Genomic DNA, 19118 nt, shown 5'->3' with positions numbered 1-19118 from the left:
CAGAAAGGCTGTGGAGTCTCCAACCTTGAAGATATTCCAAAGCCATCTGGACACGGTCCTGGGCAAGTGGTTCTAGGTGACCCTGTTTGAGCAATAGGGGTGGACTAGATGACCTCCAGAGGTCTCTTCCAATCTCAACCATTTTGTGATCCTACAAAACTCCCTATTGATATCCTCACCAGAAAGCAAGCATTAGAGCTGCCACTGACGTTACTGAAGATTTCCAAGAAACTGCTACAAATACCTCGCCAAAGCTTCCTCCACTGGACTGAGAGAAATAACACATTCAGTGAGTGAAATAATATTCAGTCAGATGCTCATCCTTAGGTAGCTCTACTGAATTTCACTAAACTCTGGGTTTGCGCCTGTAGAACAATTTATTGGCTGAATACACTCATTCTGTCATCTAAAAGGATGTGGAGATATTTCTCCAATGCATATTGCAAACAGAGCAATGCTAAGCCCACTTTAATTTACTGCTAGGAAGTGGCACAAGCTTAACTTGGTTTTCAAGGGGCATTAAAAAGGTTTTTCTTATGTTATGGTCTATCCTGTTCACTCATGATTAGAGACTTTTTTCAGAACAAAGTGAAAAACATTGCCAACTGTAGTTTTTAAAATAACAATTACAAAGCTTTTCTTCTAACCAGAGAGCTTACCTATTTCTTGGCCCTCAAAGAATGTAATGAAAAATACTCCTTGCCCAAAGGCAGTTGTAGACAGAAGACACTGCAATACCAGAGGAGAAACAGGATGCGAACATCAAATAAAACACATCATTAACAAGCGCCATGAAATAAAACAACTTGTGATACTAAAAGCAAGCACAAAACAAATAGACCTTTGTTTCATGCAGGCTAATGGTCATTATTTCCTTTTATGTTTTAATAATACTCCCCCACATACAGCAGTAGTATTTTCTCCACTGACCTAGTTATTAATATTGGAAAGCATTATTTAACTTTATAATAAGTTGTAGACCATCACAAATCTACCACATACTGAAAGCATATAATGTATAACACTGTAAAAGCATGCAAAGGAACATACTTTCTGTAGTAGGAGCAGCGGTCCTACTCATTTTTGTAAAACGAGAACTCAAGAAGAGACAGAGGCAGAAGGCACAAGCACACGGGGTACTATATGCTGAGACAGCATTTTTGTGCAAGCAAATAACATTTGACTTCCAAGAAGCAACGTAGTCATGCTATATCACAAAAGTACAAAATGGGAAATGAGCAAGTTACTGATGTAGTATAACAAGGAAATGTGACTGATGATCAATGGAAAAACAAGGGTGAGCTCGTGAAGGCTGATGGGGAGATCCAAAACATTACTAAAATTAATAAGCATTGCTCAATGATAAAGTCCTGCAACTTGAAAGTGAGCTGAAATAGAAGTTTGTTTTATCTCCTATTTTAAAATAGTGCAATTAAATAAGGTTTCTGCAATATTTGACACAAAAGGAACACATCCTGCCAGCTGTCTGAAGAAAGAAGTATAACATAGGCTGTTACTTAGAAAAAAAAAAAAACCAAAATCATTAGTGGCATGGATTACCTTTTTGTACAGAGAAGTTCATGCTAATTCCCATCAACTGAGTCCCTGCCTCTTACATTGCTAAGGTTTCACCATCTCACTTGATCGCCTCTCCCCTCTTTTCAAAAATTATAGCCTTTTTCACATGCTGCTGCCTCTGATTTTCAACAAATGCAGGATATCTGAAGAGTTATTTTGAAATAACTTATTTTAAAGTGTGCAAGTTATCTGATGCATACTTTTCCCTCTCTGTGGCCCAAAGGAGAGAAAAAAAAAAAAAAAAAAAAAACCCCAGAAAAAAATATTTCCACCCTGCCTACTTATGCCCGAATTCTGCAGTCTTACATCTGTGCTTACTTGTATGCAAAGAACAGATATATTTTATCTGACCAATTGACACTGAAAAAGTGTCCATTTTTTTTTAATAGTGTATGAATTATTCCACCAGCTTAATTTGGTGCGTGAGTTATTTTGAAAGATTGAAACCCTAATGTGTGAAATATGGTTTGCATTGTATGATGGTGACATTTGATGTCCCAAGCAGGGATATAGTATGTTATGACAGTACAAAGACATAAAACAGCCCATGGCATACATAAAACAGGAAAGGACACGGAAGAACTGATGCCCAAGAAACTTATACCTCAGACTGTATAGCTAGATAAGCACTAGACAAATTTCTGATCTAATCCCCAATTGTACTCAACAGAGAATCAATCACTAGTTTTCCTCTAAACAAATAATGACTTTCAGGAGTGGCATGTTATCAGGTATGCTTCCTGGGCTATCAGGATATATTGTATACCTATCAGGTATACAATAACCTTACAAAAGTTTTGAGGCCAAAGCATAAAGAGAACTCATGAGCACGAGGAATGCAAGTTCCTTATATTTTCTGTAGGTTTACAAAATTTCCCTGAAAGTGTATTTTTTATTCCTTTCTACAATCAAAACATTTTGTCAGTTGGATATCTATTAAGGTGACTTACTTTCAGTGAAACACAAAAGCAAATAGAAACCTGGAAAAAAATAAGTAGATTATAGTCTAGTTTCAAAACTATGGAAATCTACAGCATGGTTGGAGGAGAAAAATTAGAAAAGGAAAATAAATATTTACCATTATAATCTGGTTGGTGAAACTCAACTGATTCTGCAAGACCAACAAAACTATGTAGGGTAAAAAACTGATCATATACACAAGGCTGGCACACACAGCTGCTGTATCGGCACTGCTAAAAAAAGCTCCTAAAAAATAGCTTAACATAATAACTGTAACGCCAAAATCCAGGAGAAAAAGGAAGATGAGGAAGCCATTGCAAAGATACCACTTGCTTTTAAAATGATGGCCAGAGCACAGCTGTTTATTGTGAGCACAATGACATTCTCCAGAAACCAAGCAAAGAAATGAATGGCTGGATGTACACCCATTGTCTTCATATACTGCAAGACAACATAGCAAAGAGATTTAAAGTTAGGAAACAAATTTTATTCTCTCTCTTTTTTTTTTTTAAACAAAACATGTTGCTACCAAGACACTACCAGCTCCCTAAAGGATATCATCATCTCCTTAAATTACTCATCTCTTTTCCCTTTTCCTGTGCTACCCCTTCTGCTGCTCTCTCTCCTGGATCAAACACAGTTCTGAGCAGGGCTGCCTCTGAGCTTATCACATACTAACATAAAGAATCCCAGTGCTGAGGCACAACTCTCTTTTGCATAGGGTTGCAAGACCAGATGTCGGATTACTGGGTCCTCCAGTGAGGAGTTTGCCTTTTTATACTCCAAAAAGTACAGAGGGTATCTACAGCACTGTGTAAACAAATAGTTTTTCCCAACCTGTTGCTGAACTAAAAGTAACATACAGATACATTTGTAAACCTTTATGTATTAGCATATGAAAAATAATTTAGTCAGGTATGAGGTATCACCCCTCCTTTTTTAAAAAAATGCTTTTGGAAACAACCTAATACTACTTCTGAAGCATTTCTCATAAGATGATCAAAATTAACTTTATTAAGTTTATTTAATATTTTAAAGCATTAAAAAAAAAAGACCTATCTTACAGCAAAAAGTTTAGAGAAATTACATAATTCCCCAAATTAAAAAAAATCTTACCCCAGCAGCATAAAGACCAGTATAATTCTTTAAAAAAAGTATATTTATCCATACAGAAAATGTATCATAAAATCCCCTGTCTTTCCATATGCTTAGTACCTGCTAAGACTAGCTGTTGGTATAAGCAAATAATTGTCTCATTTTTTCTGTGTCATGCTCCCTTATTTTTCTGATAACTACACAGTACATGGCAATTTTTTAATTTGGTTTAGGAAGTTTTATTATTTTAGACCACATATATCAAAACATGAAGAAGAATCTAAAATAAAAACCATTCTAATCACAAGGACTTTTTCCAAACAACAGGTTCCAACTTCAACTTTTATGGATCTTTTGCTTATTGCTTTTTTTCTCAGGGATGATATTTGTATACTAAGAGGACTGATGTTCAAACTGTTGTGAGTCTGAGTTGGCAGCTAGAACTAGAACCTACTGCCCAGAGGAAACAACTGAAAACAAAGCCAGCTGGACGTAATTGTACCTCAAAGTTTAAGTTTTGTATTTCAGTACAGTTTAATAAACATATTTTATTTTCAGAGGCTAATCTGCCTCTTACCTCTTCAAGATGAATTTCTCTCTCATAAACCAGCTTGCGAACCATGGCAGCAACTGAAACCATCCATGTTAACATCATCATAAGTGGGAAAAAAAACCCTATATTTTTCAAGAATCTATGAAAGAAAATATATGCAGAGATGTTAGCCCCCAAGGGAAAAATATTCTTTAGCAGAATGTTAATAGGTTAATACTGGGACTATTCTCAAAGTATGCACAAAAGATCTGACATGAGCAATAAGACTTCTTCTTGTTCTGGTTAGAGTTACTTATTTTTCATGTAACAAGTTAAATGTATGTATTGGTACTATAATATTATATTAGTATTTGTCAACAATACAACTGATGTAATCATTCTTTAAGGCTCCAGAGTCAAACAGAATTCAGATTTGTGTCTACGGCAAAGTAATATATTTGGACAGAAAGGAATAACATGAGCCAGTCAACTTTTGCTCCACTTTAACAGATTTATTACCACTGATTAAATTCTAATAATCAGGATGTTTTGATGGTTTTACAAAGAAGCGGCCTACACTTTTTCTTTTGCTTCATCAACTTTGCATTGTATTTCAACATATACCAGGGAGCAATTCACAGTTTGTGTACAGGACAACTAAGGATGGAAATTGGATATCTTAGCATAATCTAAGTTAGTTGCACAGTATGCATGACGCAATCTCTGTCCAGCAGACTACACCACAGTATAGCTGCAAACAGCCTGTAAGGGGTCATTTGCCAGACAAAAGTTGCATAATGTGTTGTGGTCACAGCTGTTAAACAACGCTTGCTACACTGTAATATTCTGGTATTGTACATACTGGATCAATCCTGTGCTGAGATATACACTCACCCACTACAAAGACCTAGCAGCTTCCCAAGTCCTCTAGCACTAATCTTATAAGGATAATATCTTGAATTAAAAAGCTGAAAGTTTACTTACAGATCACTGGTATGACAAGGGTAAGGCATGGCTTGCACCTGAATGGTTGGCTCTGAGGTATCTGTCCCAGTCTGTGCTGAAATAATGGCCCTTTCAATCATGTCTTGAAGAGGAATAAAGATGTGGTTGTATTTAAACCCATCAGCTGGCAACTTCTGGGGATGGGATTTCCATGCTGGGTTTTTAATCAAATCCGTTCTCGTGCTGTAGAGAACACTGGTTCTAATTGTATATGAAATGTGTCATGGAAGGAGATTGCTAGAATCTAGTGTCTTGTTCTTTGGCGTATCGAAGATGATACCTGACGCAAGAAGAAAAGGCACTTCATACCCAAGCTTATATGATTTATGCTACTTACATAGATAACTTATGTCCAGTTATCATACAATAGTAGGATACATTCACCTGTCATGGCAGGCCTCTAAAGTTGCTTGACATCCCAACACAAGAATGGTAGGTTTCATAGCAACTTACATTTTTTACATTCATGAATATGAAATGTAAAGAATTACTCACATGATAAATCGGTTTGCAACAATCATTTTTATCTGAGAAAATTCTTTCTGTGATTTTTTTGAATTTTGGTTTATTCTCTTTGTATCCAGATTTAGTCCCTTTTGGGGAACTGATCTCAATTCCACAGTAAAAACAGTGGCCATAAAATTTGTCCATCAAAAGATAACAACTCCTCAAAGCAGGTGACAAAGTAAACAGTACCAACACACTGAAATTTACTCTGATTTTTAATTTCCGAGTCAATTACAAATCTTCTGGTTTAGCACAGCAGAATGTGCATGTTTATTTTCTCTAGCAATGTAGAAAAAAAACAGCAGATGGTTAACCTGTAGCTGGAAAGATGAAGTCAAATACAGCAAATTAGTTGTATTTTCTTTTTGGATGACCCAGACTTTTTAGGCCTTCTTGATGAATGTGAGATGTAAGAAAGGGGAGAGATATCTTACCTACCACCTGGAACTGAAAGATAATATGATATATAATACTTTACTTTGCTGTAAAGCTTCTTTTTTCAACTGGCCAACCTCATTTTCCCATTTATGCAAACATTTAATTTCCTGAGATAATTCATGAGTCTATAAAGGCTTTGAAGACTACAAACAAAGCAAGAAAGGAAAATTCCACTTTAGTTTTATCTATGGAAAGGAACGTATGCCTGTATCTGAGCATGTAATATTGACATGTTGGACACATTAGGTCCCTTAAAATGCCATCTTCCCTCTTTAAGCATGTGAAAAGATTATAAGGCCACAGTATCAAAAAAGCTCCCAAGAAATGTCTTGGCTTACATTAGCATACGACCTTTCCCCATGTAAGTGGAAGCAAAATGGATCTAGAACTTGACAATTTAATCTTCTGAGGGCCAAGATGTATCTGTCTGTTTATTCCCTTGAAGGGGCAAACCATTTCCCTCCCAACGAAGTACTCCTGAGAAATCTTCCTTATCTCATGGTATGGCCTGTTGGTTTTATATTGATGGAGGGTGATCATTTCTACATTTTACAAATTGGGGTACCGTGCACATAGGATTCCAGACTGAGTAGTTTCATTCTCTAGAACTGCTTTGACATGTCTTCTGTTGTGTACTTACAGGAGTCCAGGAAGACAATAAAAACCAAAACAACAGCGGAAAAAAAGGTGGTACACTTTACATAGACTTAAATAGGGCTCTCTTTTGGAAAGGCTACATGCAACTTAAGGAATTTTATGTGAAAAGAGAAAACGCGTGTAATAACAAAAACATTCTTGTCTTTTAAAGTCTTTTGTACAATTAATTAATCCTCAGCAATAAGGATATAATGCAGGAAAAGGATAGAGAGTGTAATCCCAGGGAAGAAAAGAAATATATCCATTGCTTAAGAATTTATTTACTCTGAATAAACAAGTTAATTTCTCTGAGGTGTTGGTTTAAGAATAAAGCTTACCAAAAAAAACCCTTTCTTTCCTCCTTTTTGCAAAGCCAAGAATACAAAAGTTAAAATTCAAAAGGATGTAAACTAGATGATCTTGTCATAATAAGTAGTAGTTTCCTCAGTACTATACATTTTTCAGCTCATTTTATTCTACTTTAAACATTTATGACTATTCTTTTCAATATTTTTTTAGAAACAACAGACTCCAAGGATTCATTTGGCAGTTCCACAATTAAAACAATAATACAATTAGTCTTTACAGCATATGTTACAGTATTCAAATGTTGGGAAATACCTCTACGGTAAATGTGCTTTATTTTGCCTGTATTATATGTGTTTTGATACATACTTTGAAACTATGTAAGCTTAACCTACCTTATAAACACAGACAACAACTACAAAGGCTGATGGTTTTGGTCAATATACATTTTAAATAAGGTACTTACTAGCCAAAAAATTATTTTGCTGTATGAGTTCATGAGCCTTCTCCTCCAATTTCTCAACAGAGTCAAAAGGCTGGAAACGGTCCAGTAACACACAGGAAGAGATATTTACTACAAGCTGTGACAACATGTCAATCTGTTTACTTGCTGAGCTGTTAAGCATCTTGTTCATCATAGTTTCTAAGATAAGGAAACAAATTGGACTTCCTTAGTTTAAATGAACAGAAGAGAAAGGTATGTTCTCACTTGTACATCCTGTAAGAGTAAATACCCTTTGCATTTAAAAAAAGGAAAATGTTTTTAAAACAGAGGAATTTTAGTGTGAACTTGTGGAAGTATAGTTCACATTTCAGTGGCTTTTACAAGTCCTCAACTATATTTTCCTTCAATTTCAGAGCAACAAACATGCAACAAATTCTAGCAAAGTTCTAGAAAGAGTCCATGTCCTTGAAGCTGTAGGACATTTTAACATTTCCTTATCTTTCCATAACTACTCCCAAAAATACAAGCAAGTTGCTGTACTTTGAGCATCACAACGGAGACCCATCTCTTTCATCTAGTAATGTGTTGGCCAGTTGTTCTTCCCTTGACACTGCAAATATGCCAAGCACCTTGTTATATAGGGCATAAGCATTTTGACTCAAGCCCTACATTTAAAAACCATCTGTAAAAAGCCTATGCCCCCTTCATTTTTACTTTGAACTTATCTATGGATCCAGGGTGAATGCATACCTCAACCAAAGCCTGATTTCCAAAAACACTGAACCTTTGGAGGTATTCAGATCTTCATCCATTGGTAGAGAATGTAGAGAGAGTACTGTATCCTTATATTTGAGAGAATAACCAGAAGGATAGCATGATCTTGAAACAGTCTTAACTCATCTGGATTTAATGGTAACATCTGAATTTCCCAGGCAATAAACAATGTTATAGAACATCCAACACAAGTTTCCATCTTAAATTTTTCAAGACTCATTTGAAGATATAGGCTTTAAAAACTATAAGTGATGACCTCATTTGATAATAGTGGTGACAGACTGTCGTGGTTTAGCCCCAGCCAGCAACTAAGCACCACGCAGCCGCTTGCTCACTCCCCCTACCCTGATGGGATGGGGGAGAGAATCGGAGGAGTAAGAGTGAGAAACACTCCTGGGTTGAGATAAGAACAGTTTAATAATTGAAATAAAGTAAAATAGTAGTGATAACAATAACAACACAATAATGATAATAATAATAATAATAATATACAAAGCAGGTGATGCACAATGCAACTGCTCACCACCCACCGACCGATACCCAGACAGCTCCCGAGCAGTGATTGCTGCTCCCCAGCCAACCCCCCCCAGCTTATATACTGAGCATGACATCATATGGTATGGAATATCCCTTTGGTCAGTTTGGATCAACTATTCTGGCTGTGCCCCCTCCCAGTTTCTTGTGCACCTGGCAGAGCATGGGAAGCTGCAAAGTCCTTGACTAGCATAAGCAGTACTCAGCAACAACTAAAAACATCAGCGTGTTATCAACATTCTTCTCCTACTAAATCCAAAACACAGCACTGTGCCTGCTACTAGGAAGAAAATTAACTCTATCCCAGCCGAAACCAGGACACAGACAAACCCTGGATCATAGATGTTGTTCAGTGTCAAAACAGGAAATATTACAATAGGAAGGCAGATACATGGAAAAATATATGGAGTAGTGTGGAGAAAAGACATGATTACCAGTGAGAAGAGATAAAGATCACAAGGAGAAAAAGTGGAGGAACTGATAGTCTAGAACTCAGAAGACAGGCAAGCAATAACAGGGTGAATTCATGGGTTGAGAGAAAACAGCACCAAATATGGATACTCTATGTCTTATTTACTGCTATCCTTGAGGAGGACAACAAAGGAAATACCTATGCTGCTACTTCTTTTGTGGCATTAGAGAGAACAGAATATTCCTAACATTAAGCCCAAGTAGTAGGGTTAAGCTTTCAAATATATATGTATATTTTTATATATATGTGTGTGTGTAACAATATACAGCCATATATATATATACACACACACACACAAAAAAAAATCACCAGAGATCTCCTCACCACCTGATCTTTGAAAGACCTTCATTTGAAATCAATAATTAACTAAAACCCCTTCTCTCTTATGAATTAAAATATTGAGTATTTTAGCATAAGAAATACCAACTACCTTGCTGCTTGCTTGGAGTACAGCATACTTAAATATTTCTGGAAGCAAAATATTGTCTTTCACAATGTGCATGAACTTCTGTACTCTAGCATAGATATAACACGTATATACGAACAGATACAATCCACAGGAAGCTTTTAGAATTAGAATCTATAGAATTGCCTATCTTGTATTTTTACCAATTATAAATGCAGCAATTATGAACAAAAAAACCCTCGGCAAATCTGTTTTCACTATTATCTTCATACTTTGCTACATACCAACATAGCCCCCATCTTCCACTTAGCTTGTTTAACCTATCATTAAGTAACTGGGAGGAAGTAACTGTTTTATGTAAATCTGCTAGGTAGAAGTGCTATTTAAGTAAAAGGTTGCACAAGAATAAATTGGAATAAACCAGTAATTAATTAATTTAGGTCAGAAATTAGGAGAAGGTTTCTAATTATCAGGTGATTTTGGTGGCGGAAGTTTTTAGTGATAATGTTAGAGCTATTTGTTTCCAGCTTTCCATAAAACTATTTCATTCCCGTGAGGGCAGCAGAAGGGTAGCATGGAGGAAAGCTGCCTGTTTGTTTTTTTTTTTTTTTTTACCCTGGCTGTTACATCCCAGGGCACATGTAGCCCTCCATAAGGGAGATTCCTTGGTAGTGAAACAACACTTCACATCTGGGAGAAATCACAGAAGGACAAGAGAGAGACTCAGCAAGCAAGAATCTAAAAGAAGAGCCTGCAGCACAGCCGCCTCACAATGTCTCTAGAGGTTTGTAAGGACTGCTCCCAGCAAGGAGCTTACAAGCTTTAGCAGGACAGGGTTTATATAAAATCAGTTACACCGAGGAAATTATTGCAAATTGCTGGGTCAGAAAGCAAGCATAGAGGAATGCAGTTGCCTTGCCCACACAAAGCTAGTTTAGAAAGTAAAGAAGGGTTTAAAAAGAAAACCACAAACTTTTCTGCCCTCAGTTAAATATTTACTTTGTTCCACATGAGTAAAACTGACACAGTAACCCTGTAAAACAGTTTTAGAAATTGATAACTTTGTGAGGTCTTATAGCATGGTAATTATATAAAGAAGTTGGAAGCGTTCTACATCAATCCACTCTGTAACCATAACACTTTCCAGCAGGAGTTCCAGGGTGAATAACATCGCTAAGACTGTTAACCATTTTTATAGCATTGTAGAGAGGTAAAAAAAGATACAAACACCTTGGATTTGAACAAAATTAGAATTCATCTTAATGCAAGTGTAGATGTAATAAAGCAAGGGAATATTTGCTTTATTTAGAAGACAAAATACGTACTCATACAGATTAGGTGATTTTAGAAAACTTGAGCTTTGGATGGAAATAAACAGATTGTGAGTGGTAAAACCAATAACATATATGGATACATTTAAGACTTTAATTGGATCCAAGCAAGATAATTACTGGACCAAAAAACTGATACAGTGTGAAAGTAATGAAATTTAAAAAAAAAAACCCACAAAAAAACCCATAAGAACAGGTGTTTACAGTGACAGCTGCATATGGTTATAGACTAATAAAATGAACAAGAAAGCATATACAAAACCAACATAGAAATAAGAGGGCATAGTCATTTTTCAAAAAGCAAAATGACAAAGCAAATCTGTAAGAAGTGTAATCAAAGTGTAAATGCAGAAGAGTGCCCTGGCACTTTGGAAAGATCAGCTTCACAAAGGCTTAAATGCTATTATGATCTATAGCCCATATTGATTTTCACTTTTTATAAGATGTTAATTTTATCGACTGTATTCCATTAAAATAAATTCTAGTTTCATAAGCCATTCTACTTAAATGATTGCCTGTATTCACCATCCAAGACTATTAACCATTTATTACATATTGTCAAATGTCCTTAGCTCTGTTAAAAAGCTAAAACTTGAGAAACACATGCACAGATTTCTGTGATGATATTGTCTGCAACAGTGAAGATGGACCTGATAACTTCAGAGATCTTGAAATCTACTGAATGAAGTATTGTTTGCCCATAACCTATCATGTAATTCCCAGTGTTAGATCCAAACAAAAAAAATCCATCTATTACTCAACTAATATAGTGAGACAGCTCTTTCCAGCAGGCCTTGTGGGTTAAGAGACTTGCTCTTTCCTCCCCGCTATCTTTCCAATTGTGTGATTCTGTGGGTTTTTTTTTAGTTCTATTGTGATCCAGCTTCACCATGAGGGGTGAACTGTGCCTGACCCAGACTAGGCAACAGTTTGGTGCTTAAGAAAATCTTCCTGAGAAACAGGGGATTAAAGTTTGAGTCCCTCGCCTAAGGAGAATACTGAGCCCAGATTCTTACTTCCTGGATTGAATTCTGGACACCATTTGCCGTTTTTCTTAGAGAAAGTGTGCATAGCTAGTCCTAGCTTTCAAACACAGCCTTCAAACCAAGGCCAGTTTCAGTTAAATGTCACATCCTGTGTGCAAAAGAAAAGCCAAGAACTTCATCTCACACCAACCATGACAGCAACAGCTCAGGGCAGTAGTACAATTTAAGACTGAGAACACACTTCATCATTTGCAAGCTCTCAGGAGCTTCAGTGGGTTTTGCCCATCTCCTGCTTAGAGGTAGGTACTGAAATCCAATAAAAGTTGTCCTTCAGGTACATTCATTTATTTATTTTAGCTCTAGACTTAATTCTTTGACTGTAGAGCAGACTTAATAACCCGTATTGCTGTAAAGTTCATTTTTTCCAGTAATGAGGTCCACACAGCCCCTTCATGAGGGCATCTGAGAGCTCATCACTGCCCTCCTCCAATGAAGAGCTGGAAGAGATTTGTGTCTGGCTCCTAATTATCCTAACACTCACTGATAACAAACTGCACAGATCAGTCCTATCTACCACTATCCTCCTCTAGTAAGCACCCAGCTCCCTTTGTACATGATGTCACACTATCTGTTATTGCATCTTATCCCACTTTTCCTCTCTTTCTGGTCCTTAGAATCAGGAACTTTTCTTAAATGACTTTAGACTCTGCTTTGGTATGGACAGTTCCTTGTGGCATGTCAGCAACAATTTTAATTATCATGCACCTACCCTGCTGACAGCAGGACATAACTGAATTTTTTTCAATTACCAAATTCTTATAAAATTTTTAAGTAACTTAAATTTCCAGCATAACCCTTTCTCTTCTCCTCCTTAAATCCCCGTATACACAAAAGTATTCATAATAATCCCCATGTCCTCCATTGTAAACTGTTCCCCTTGGGATGGCTACCTGGCCCTGGAGGGCATGCCCTCTGCTCCCAGAGGTCTGGCTGCCAGGGCTCAGTACCAATGCAGAAAGGGCGTAGCCATGGATGGCTGTGGCCCAGGGGGACACCGCTGGGCAGCCCCACGCAGGCACCGGAGCCAGGGCCACTCCTTTCCCATCAGGGCGGCACAGAGCTGTGGCTGGGCTTGCTCCAGGCTGCAGCTCCCACCACACCACAGCCTGGCTGTGGACCTGGCCATGGACCTGCTGATCTGGGCCCAGACCGGTAAATTAAATTTAAAGTATTTAAATTTAAAGTAAATTAGAATTATTTGAGACTAACTCAACAAGAGAATTTAAAGTCTGGTACTTTAGTATCATTTAAGTAGGTAAAACACTCAATTTCAACTGAACGTAGTTCTAAGTTCAAGTTAAAATCTAATCAGGGTAATCAGTACATGCACTTTTATGTACATACCATATACTTGCATTTTTTTAAAGAGTTCTTCCGTGTCAATATCCAAATTACTTTCTATAAAGTGCTTTATGAAATTACTTTGCAGTGCTTCCTAAAACGAAAAGTGTTAGATGTTATATCAGGTTTATCTTCTCTAAAGAAATATAAAATACACATATGCATTCATGTTCAACTCCATTACCAAGATTTCCTGCATAACACTGGAGAAGTCACTTAGCCTCTCCATGTCTTCAGTCTTCCCCTCTTAAAAACTCCACATATTTCAAATAAACAGCAGAATATATACTCCCCATTGCTGTACATCATTGTCCTCCTTTACTGCAAATATCTTAACTGTGAGTCCATTCTAATGTCCTTGCAAGTCTGCTGGGACAGAAACCCATTTTCTTTTTCTGCAAGATTTTTGGGCCATTATACTATTAGCACTGGCAGTAGTAAAATAAATTTCTTTCAAAAACTGGCATTTGGGAATTCCTTTTATATTATTTTATCTTCTTTACCACATTTGCCAAGTTTTAAGGGGGAAAAAAATTATTAGCTCTAAAAGAGCATCCTGGGATCTGCAAGTCTAATGCATGATTACTAGCATCATTCCTTAACTGAACTTAAAAGTAACAGTTCAACTGACATGTATGGGCCATGACAGGATTCTGCTTATTTTCCCCAAGTGTAACAGCCATGCGTGTTTTTACAAGTTAAACATGGCAAAAACTAAATTTTATTGAGGGGGAGGGGAGGGGAGACACAGATATGTTGTATGCAAAAAATCCCAGTAACAACAATGCTCTTATTTTGTCAGTATTTCCCACATTGCCATTTTTTTATCAGTTGCACACAATGTTGGAAACAGCAAGTCTCAAACAAGCAATTTCCAGAAGGTATTTTATTTCCTACAATCCTACGCTTGTTTTAAATAAGTGTATAAAGCTTGTAGGTGTACCTATTTGTTTTATTTCCCTATTGCCTGGTAATACTGGACATAGCAAGGTAACATTGCTTTTTTTCAAGTATTTTTACTGCAGAAGTTTCTCAGTATTAAACTGTAGGCTCATAACCTAAAGCTAATCTGCCTCTTTTTCAGCTCTTTTTAAACCTGAAGCCAGACAGATGAGCAGTTTTACATGTATAGAAGTTCTGTCTAGATCACACAGCAAATAATTGGAAAATAGGAAGCCCTCCCACACTTCACCAACCTTCAGTCGTGAGACCATGAGGACATTTCCACTGGTTTTAAAAACCCCAGACATCTTAAGCCATGTCTCAGAATAAGTCTTCAAGTTCTCCACAAAACCAAAAGTGAAATTAGCCTGGGAAAAAGAATACATGAAGACAAATGAAGTAAAAAGTGTGCATAGCAAATCTTAAGAAAAACTGGCATGCTTCAGATCTTATGCAACTCCTTTCCATTTCACTTCGATAGTCAGCAGTAAGGATATACATGTTTTCTTTTTTCTACTTAGGAAATGAAAAGTATTTGTTGCAGTCACTGAATACCAAGCAAATCAAAGAAAAGTCTTCCTGCAACATGTACATTTTCTACCTGAAGTATCATAAAGACCTCTATATTTTATAATGTCTCTTCCATACAGAGTATCATAGAGGTGCTTCAGAAAGACAGAAAAAAAAAAAAAAGTTAGGACATATTCAAAAGACAGCTTTTGCACACCTTGTGGGTCTTTTATTCAAACTACTTTGACTGAATATATAATAAAAGTGAAAGCTGGAAGCATGGTCTGGGCAATAAATTCAACTGACCTATCAATCTATTTCAAAATACTCTCGCAAAGGAAGACTTGAGTATAGCAAAATATTCTCTGTCCCAGTCAAACATAAGCTACAATTTCTCTCTCAGCCACTAGCAAACAACCATCAATTTTTTTCCAGCCTGTTTTAAACAGATCACAAGTGTACTCAAGGTTAGAAAATATTGCAGTATCTTTTTGTTTAAATTGGTGTTATCAGTCACAGAAGTACATTTAAGAACAATCCAGCATTGTTATTATGGTAGAGATTGTGACATTTCCCAGAGTGTCTGCAATGAGTTGTAAACTCCAGCTTGGGACCACACTTTTTGCAGTAATTCCTACTAAAAGTACACAATTTTTGCCATAATATTTTAAGTGCCTTTTGCAAAATACCACTCCTAGCACAACATGGGAAAACAGTCTGTGGTGGTTCTTTCTTCCAGTTTGTAGCACAGAAGTTCCCAAAGAGACCCTTGCAGATAATTTCATTTTTCTGAAAGAACTTATGCATTTAACTTCCACGAGATTCCCCACTCCGCTTTCAAAGAGACAGTGATCCTAAATGTTAAACTAAAGTTCGGCGTCAAATCAGCTAAACAAGTTCTTCTGTTAACAAGCAAGACAGAAACCTCATGGACTGAAATCCCAGGCCTGAATATCAGGATCACATAACCCACAGTCCAGGCATGATGGTGACAAGCTAAGGGAGACCAGAAAGGCTGCAAAGGTAGCAAACAGCCAAAATGGGAGATTGCTATTTCCCCAGTACAGAGCAAGCACAGGTCACACCAGAACACAAGGAGATCAAATTTTCAGACATCATTAGAAAATGTTATATCAAGCAGCTCTACTGAGCTCAGATCTTAGTGCTTCTTGACTTGATTCTGAATGGCACAGGTTTTTTTTTTGTTTGCTGAAGTCACTTTCAAAGAGCTACAGTAACCATAATGTGCTTGTGTTCAACCTCCTTATACAAACAATAAAAAAAAAAAAAAAATTACTGCAGCAGCATGGATTTTTGGAAAAGATGAACTTTATGTAATGTAAGAGCTTATTTGAAAGAGGTTAACTGGAGCAAAGGGGTAAGTTGTGTGCAGGAGGTACAGACACTATTTAAGGCAGCATAGAGGAAATTGAACAAATACATATTGCCTATCATAAAAAGATTTGAGAGACTTGGGAAAGACCATATGCATGCACACACACACTACACATCAGGAAGCTATTAGAAAACGTCCTTTTAAAAAATTGAGGTTACATCCAAATAAGAAAACAAGAAAAACTAGGAAAAAAAGGGTTTTGTTCAAAATTTATTTTTGCTTTCTCATTCACCTTTGGGAAGGCATTTGGGAAGTTCTTGTGTTGGAAGCCTTCTACATGGAGAATACTTTAGAGAACGTCTCAAATTGAAGCAGCAGTTAAAAAAAAAAAAAAAGTCATACAACTTAACAAAATTAACAATAAGTAGTTTCCAGGACAAGATAGTATCCAGCCAAGAATTCTAAGAGTGCTCAAGCATTAAATACTTGAAGTACTCACTGTAGTGTAACCTCCTGATTAAAATTCCCTTGTTATCAGGGAACTGGAAAATAACAAATGCAATGCTATTCATAAAAAAAGATGTTAAAGGAACCAGGGGCCTACAGACAGATAATTCTGTAATCTGTACTAAGCAAATTTTAATTTTGCTATAATAATAACAAATTGCAATAAAGAGTAGTAGTGAAAATGGAGAACAGACATAAATATAGTTGGGAGATATAAACACAGGATTTTAAAAAGAAGTTGCCTCAGCTGAAGTTGAAGAACAAGCGAGTGAGGAAGAGGTTGTTGATGCAGAACATCTCACCACAGGCACTATGAATACTAAAAGTTTATATAAGCTCAAAAAGCAAATGGAGAAATTATAGCAGTAAAGTCCTGGCAAGCCTGACCCTTTAGTTTTTGGAAGTTGTGACAGTATTTGGGGGAATATCACTTTACTGACATGTTCTTCAGTTCTTCCCTATACAGCCTTTAGTGATTACAGTATCAAACCTAGGGCAAGACGAATGCTTAATCTTACATGGTAAAGTAACTCCTGTGAGTTTGTATGCTAATGACTAGTTGGACTTTGATGTTTAATAGAAAGTCTCTTCAAGTTCTCTTATTCCTAATCAATGAAGATCCATTAAAATAAATATTCTTTGTAACACCTAGGCGGAATATTGCCTTTGATTAAAATTAGAGTCTTCAATATCAACTACGGTCCTGTCTAGATTGAATATGTCTAAACCTCTTCCTGATATAAGAATAAATAAAAATGGTATTTTGAGCTTGTTGAACTGCTTTTATAATGACATCTTTTAATAGGCTGACAAGTCAAATATTCTTATGCAAAGCCAGACAGGATATGTAAGTTTAGAATAAGAACTTACTCATTATCATTTTTTCTAATTATACTAGACAAAAAGACAGGAAACTGAAATTAATGAATTTTCTAGACTAGTTTTCTTTCTTTCATTTCTCAATTATCTTGCTACATTTATATTTTATATATATGTATATTCTGACTGTTCCAATTACAAAGAAATAGCACAAAGGTGTCCTAATGTGATTGCTGGAATATAAGATCAACTCTGAGAATCTTCTGAAATATGAAATACCTTCATAAGACCAGCTCATCAGTGACAGCAAGTTCAGTTGCAAAAGCAAGGATCAAAGACATCGCACGTGGTCTTTGAACGCCTGGATGCCAGTTGTCACTGAACATTTTTGCTCTCAGTCAGTGATGCAGCCTGTGGTCACTGTTATTCTACACCTTAGAACTGTTGACTTCTCAGAAGGTAAAACCAGCAACCTCACAATTTATCAAAGAATGATCAATTACACAGTCTTGAAACAAAATAGTCCATGTGAAAAACTTACAGAATATACTTTAAATATACAAACATCGATGTCCTTTTTAGCTTTAATCCTCTACTTTTTTATTCTAGTAAATAGCTGCCATGTGGTCACATAGTCTAAAGGAAATCAGAACTTCTGTTCCAATTTCAGTAGGAGATTTGGCTGTGTAAGGGCTACAGGACTGCTTTTTAGTAGCTGTGTTTGAGATACCTGGGACAATATTTTGCATTTAAATTTTGTTTCTGTTCAAGCAGTAGCTGATAGGCTTCTGTAATAAAACAAATGAAAACACTGTTGAAGAAACTTTCCTACTACTTTCATATTTACACATAAACAGATGCACATCCATAATTGCTAGTTAGATCTACATGTTTGGGGCAAGGGTGGGGGTGTGTTTACACAGATTCCTGAATAAGCTGATGGAACTTTTGTGAGCCTGAGAATACATAATGAGAATCTGAACATTGTGCTAGAGGCATCTACCAGAATCTTTGTGTAGTTCCAGAGCATTAAGAAAAAAAAAAAAAAAAAAACCAGCAAACTTCATTCTGAACTGTGTTACTCAATCTTGATTTCACTAACTAAAAGATCTATGGGGGAACACAACATATGTCAGGGGATTTATCTTTCTTACAGATACTTTTAAGAATGTGGTTTTGGCATATTAATTGGCAAAATAATGTGGAAATGTCTTAAGCGCATTATTCTAAATGTTGTTGTAACAGAATATAATTATGTATTCAAAATGATTCAGAATTTTTATTATTTCTTACAACTCATTCTTTATAGAATTTCCATCTATAAACATCAAGAGCAGCTTCATTTTTAGGTGACTAAAAATTTAAAATTAATTATACTCAACTCCAGAAAGATGGCCTGTTGCCCAAATTAAGTTATTTAACTGCAAAATATGAAATCACTGAAACCTTATTTCCGATTCACAGCAGAAACTATAAAGTTACCTAGTATCTGCTATCTAGTACATGTTTTTTGGTTCAGGTTTTTTTTACAGTCTTTTTAGAGCATAAGTCAGAATACCACACTGTACTCCATTTACATGGAAAATAGTTACCATCAC

The 19118-nt window shown here is 36.3% G+C and overlaps 1 protein-coding gene across 1 annotated transcript in view; it reads right to left on the bottom strand.

Annotated features, from left to right (window-relative positions):
* The window catches only part of ABCA13 (ATP binding cassette subfamily A member 13), a 208996-nt gene that overhangs the window by 123557 nt on the left and 66321 nt on the right, over positions 1–19118 (bottom strand). Inside the window, 8 exon segments of the mRNA XM_075705757.1 lie at positions 660–729; positions 2657–2856; positions 2859–2979; positions 4211–4325; positions 5150–5450; positions 7524–7700; positions 13410–13500; positions 14603–14716. Of these exon segments, the coding sequence (XP_075561872.1) occupies positions 660–729; positions 2657–2856; positions 2859–2979; positions 4211–4325; positions 5150–5450; positions 7524–7700; positions 13410–13500; positions 14603–14716 (1189 nt within the window).

The sequence above is a fragment of the Pelecanus crispus genome, chromosome 2 (genome assembly GCF_030463565.1).
Source record: "Pelecanus crispus isolate bPelCri1 chromosome 2, bPelCri1.pri, whole genome shotgun sequence".
Taxonomy (NCBI): domain Eukaryota; kingdom Metazoa; phylum Chordata; class Aves; order Pelecaniformes; family Pelecanidae; genus Pelecanus; species Pelecanus crispus.
The sequence above is the reverse complement of the archived record's forward strand: the minus strand, read 5'-3'. Positions and strand labels throughout refer to the sequence as shown.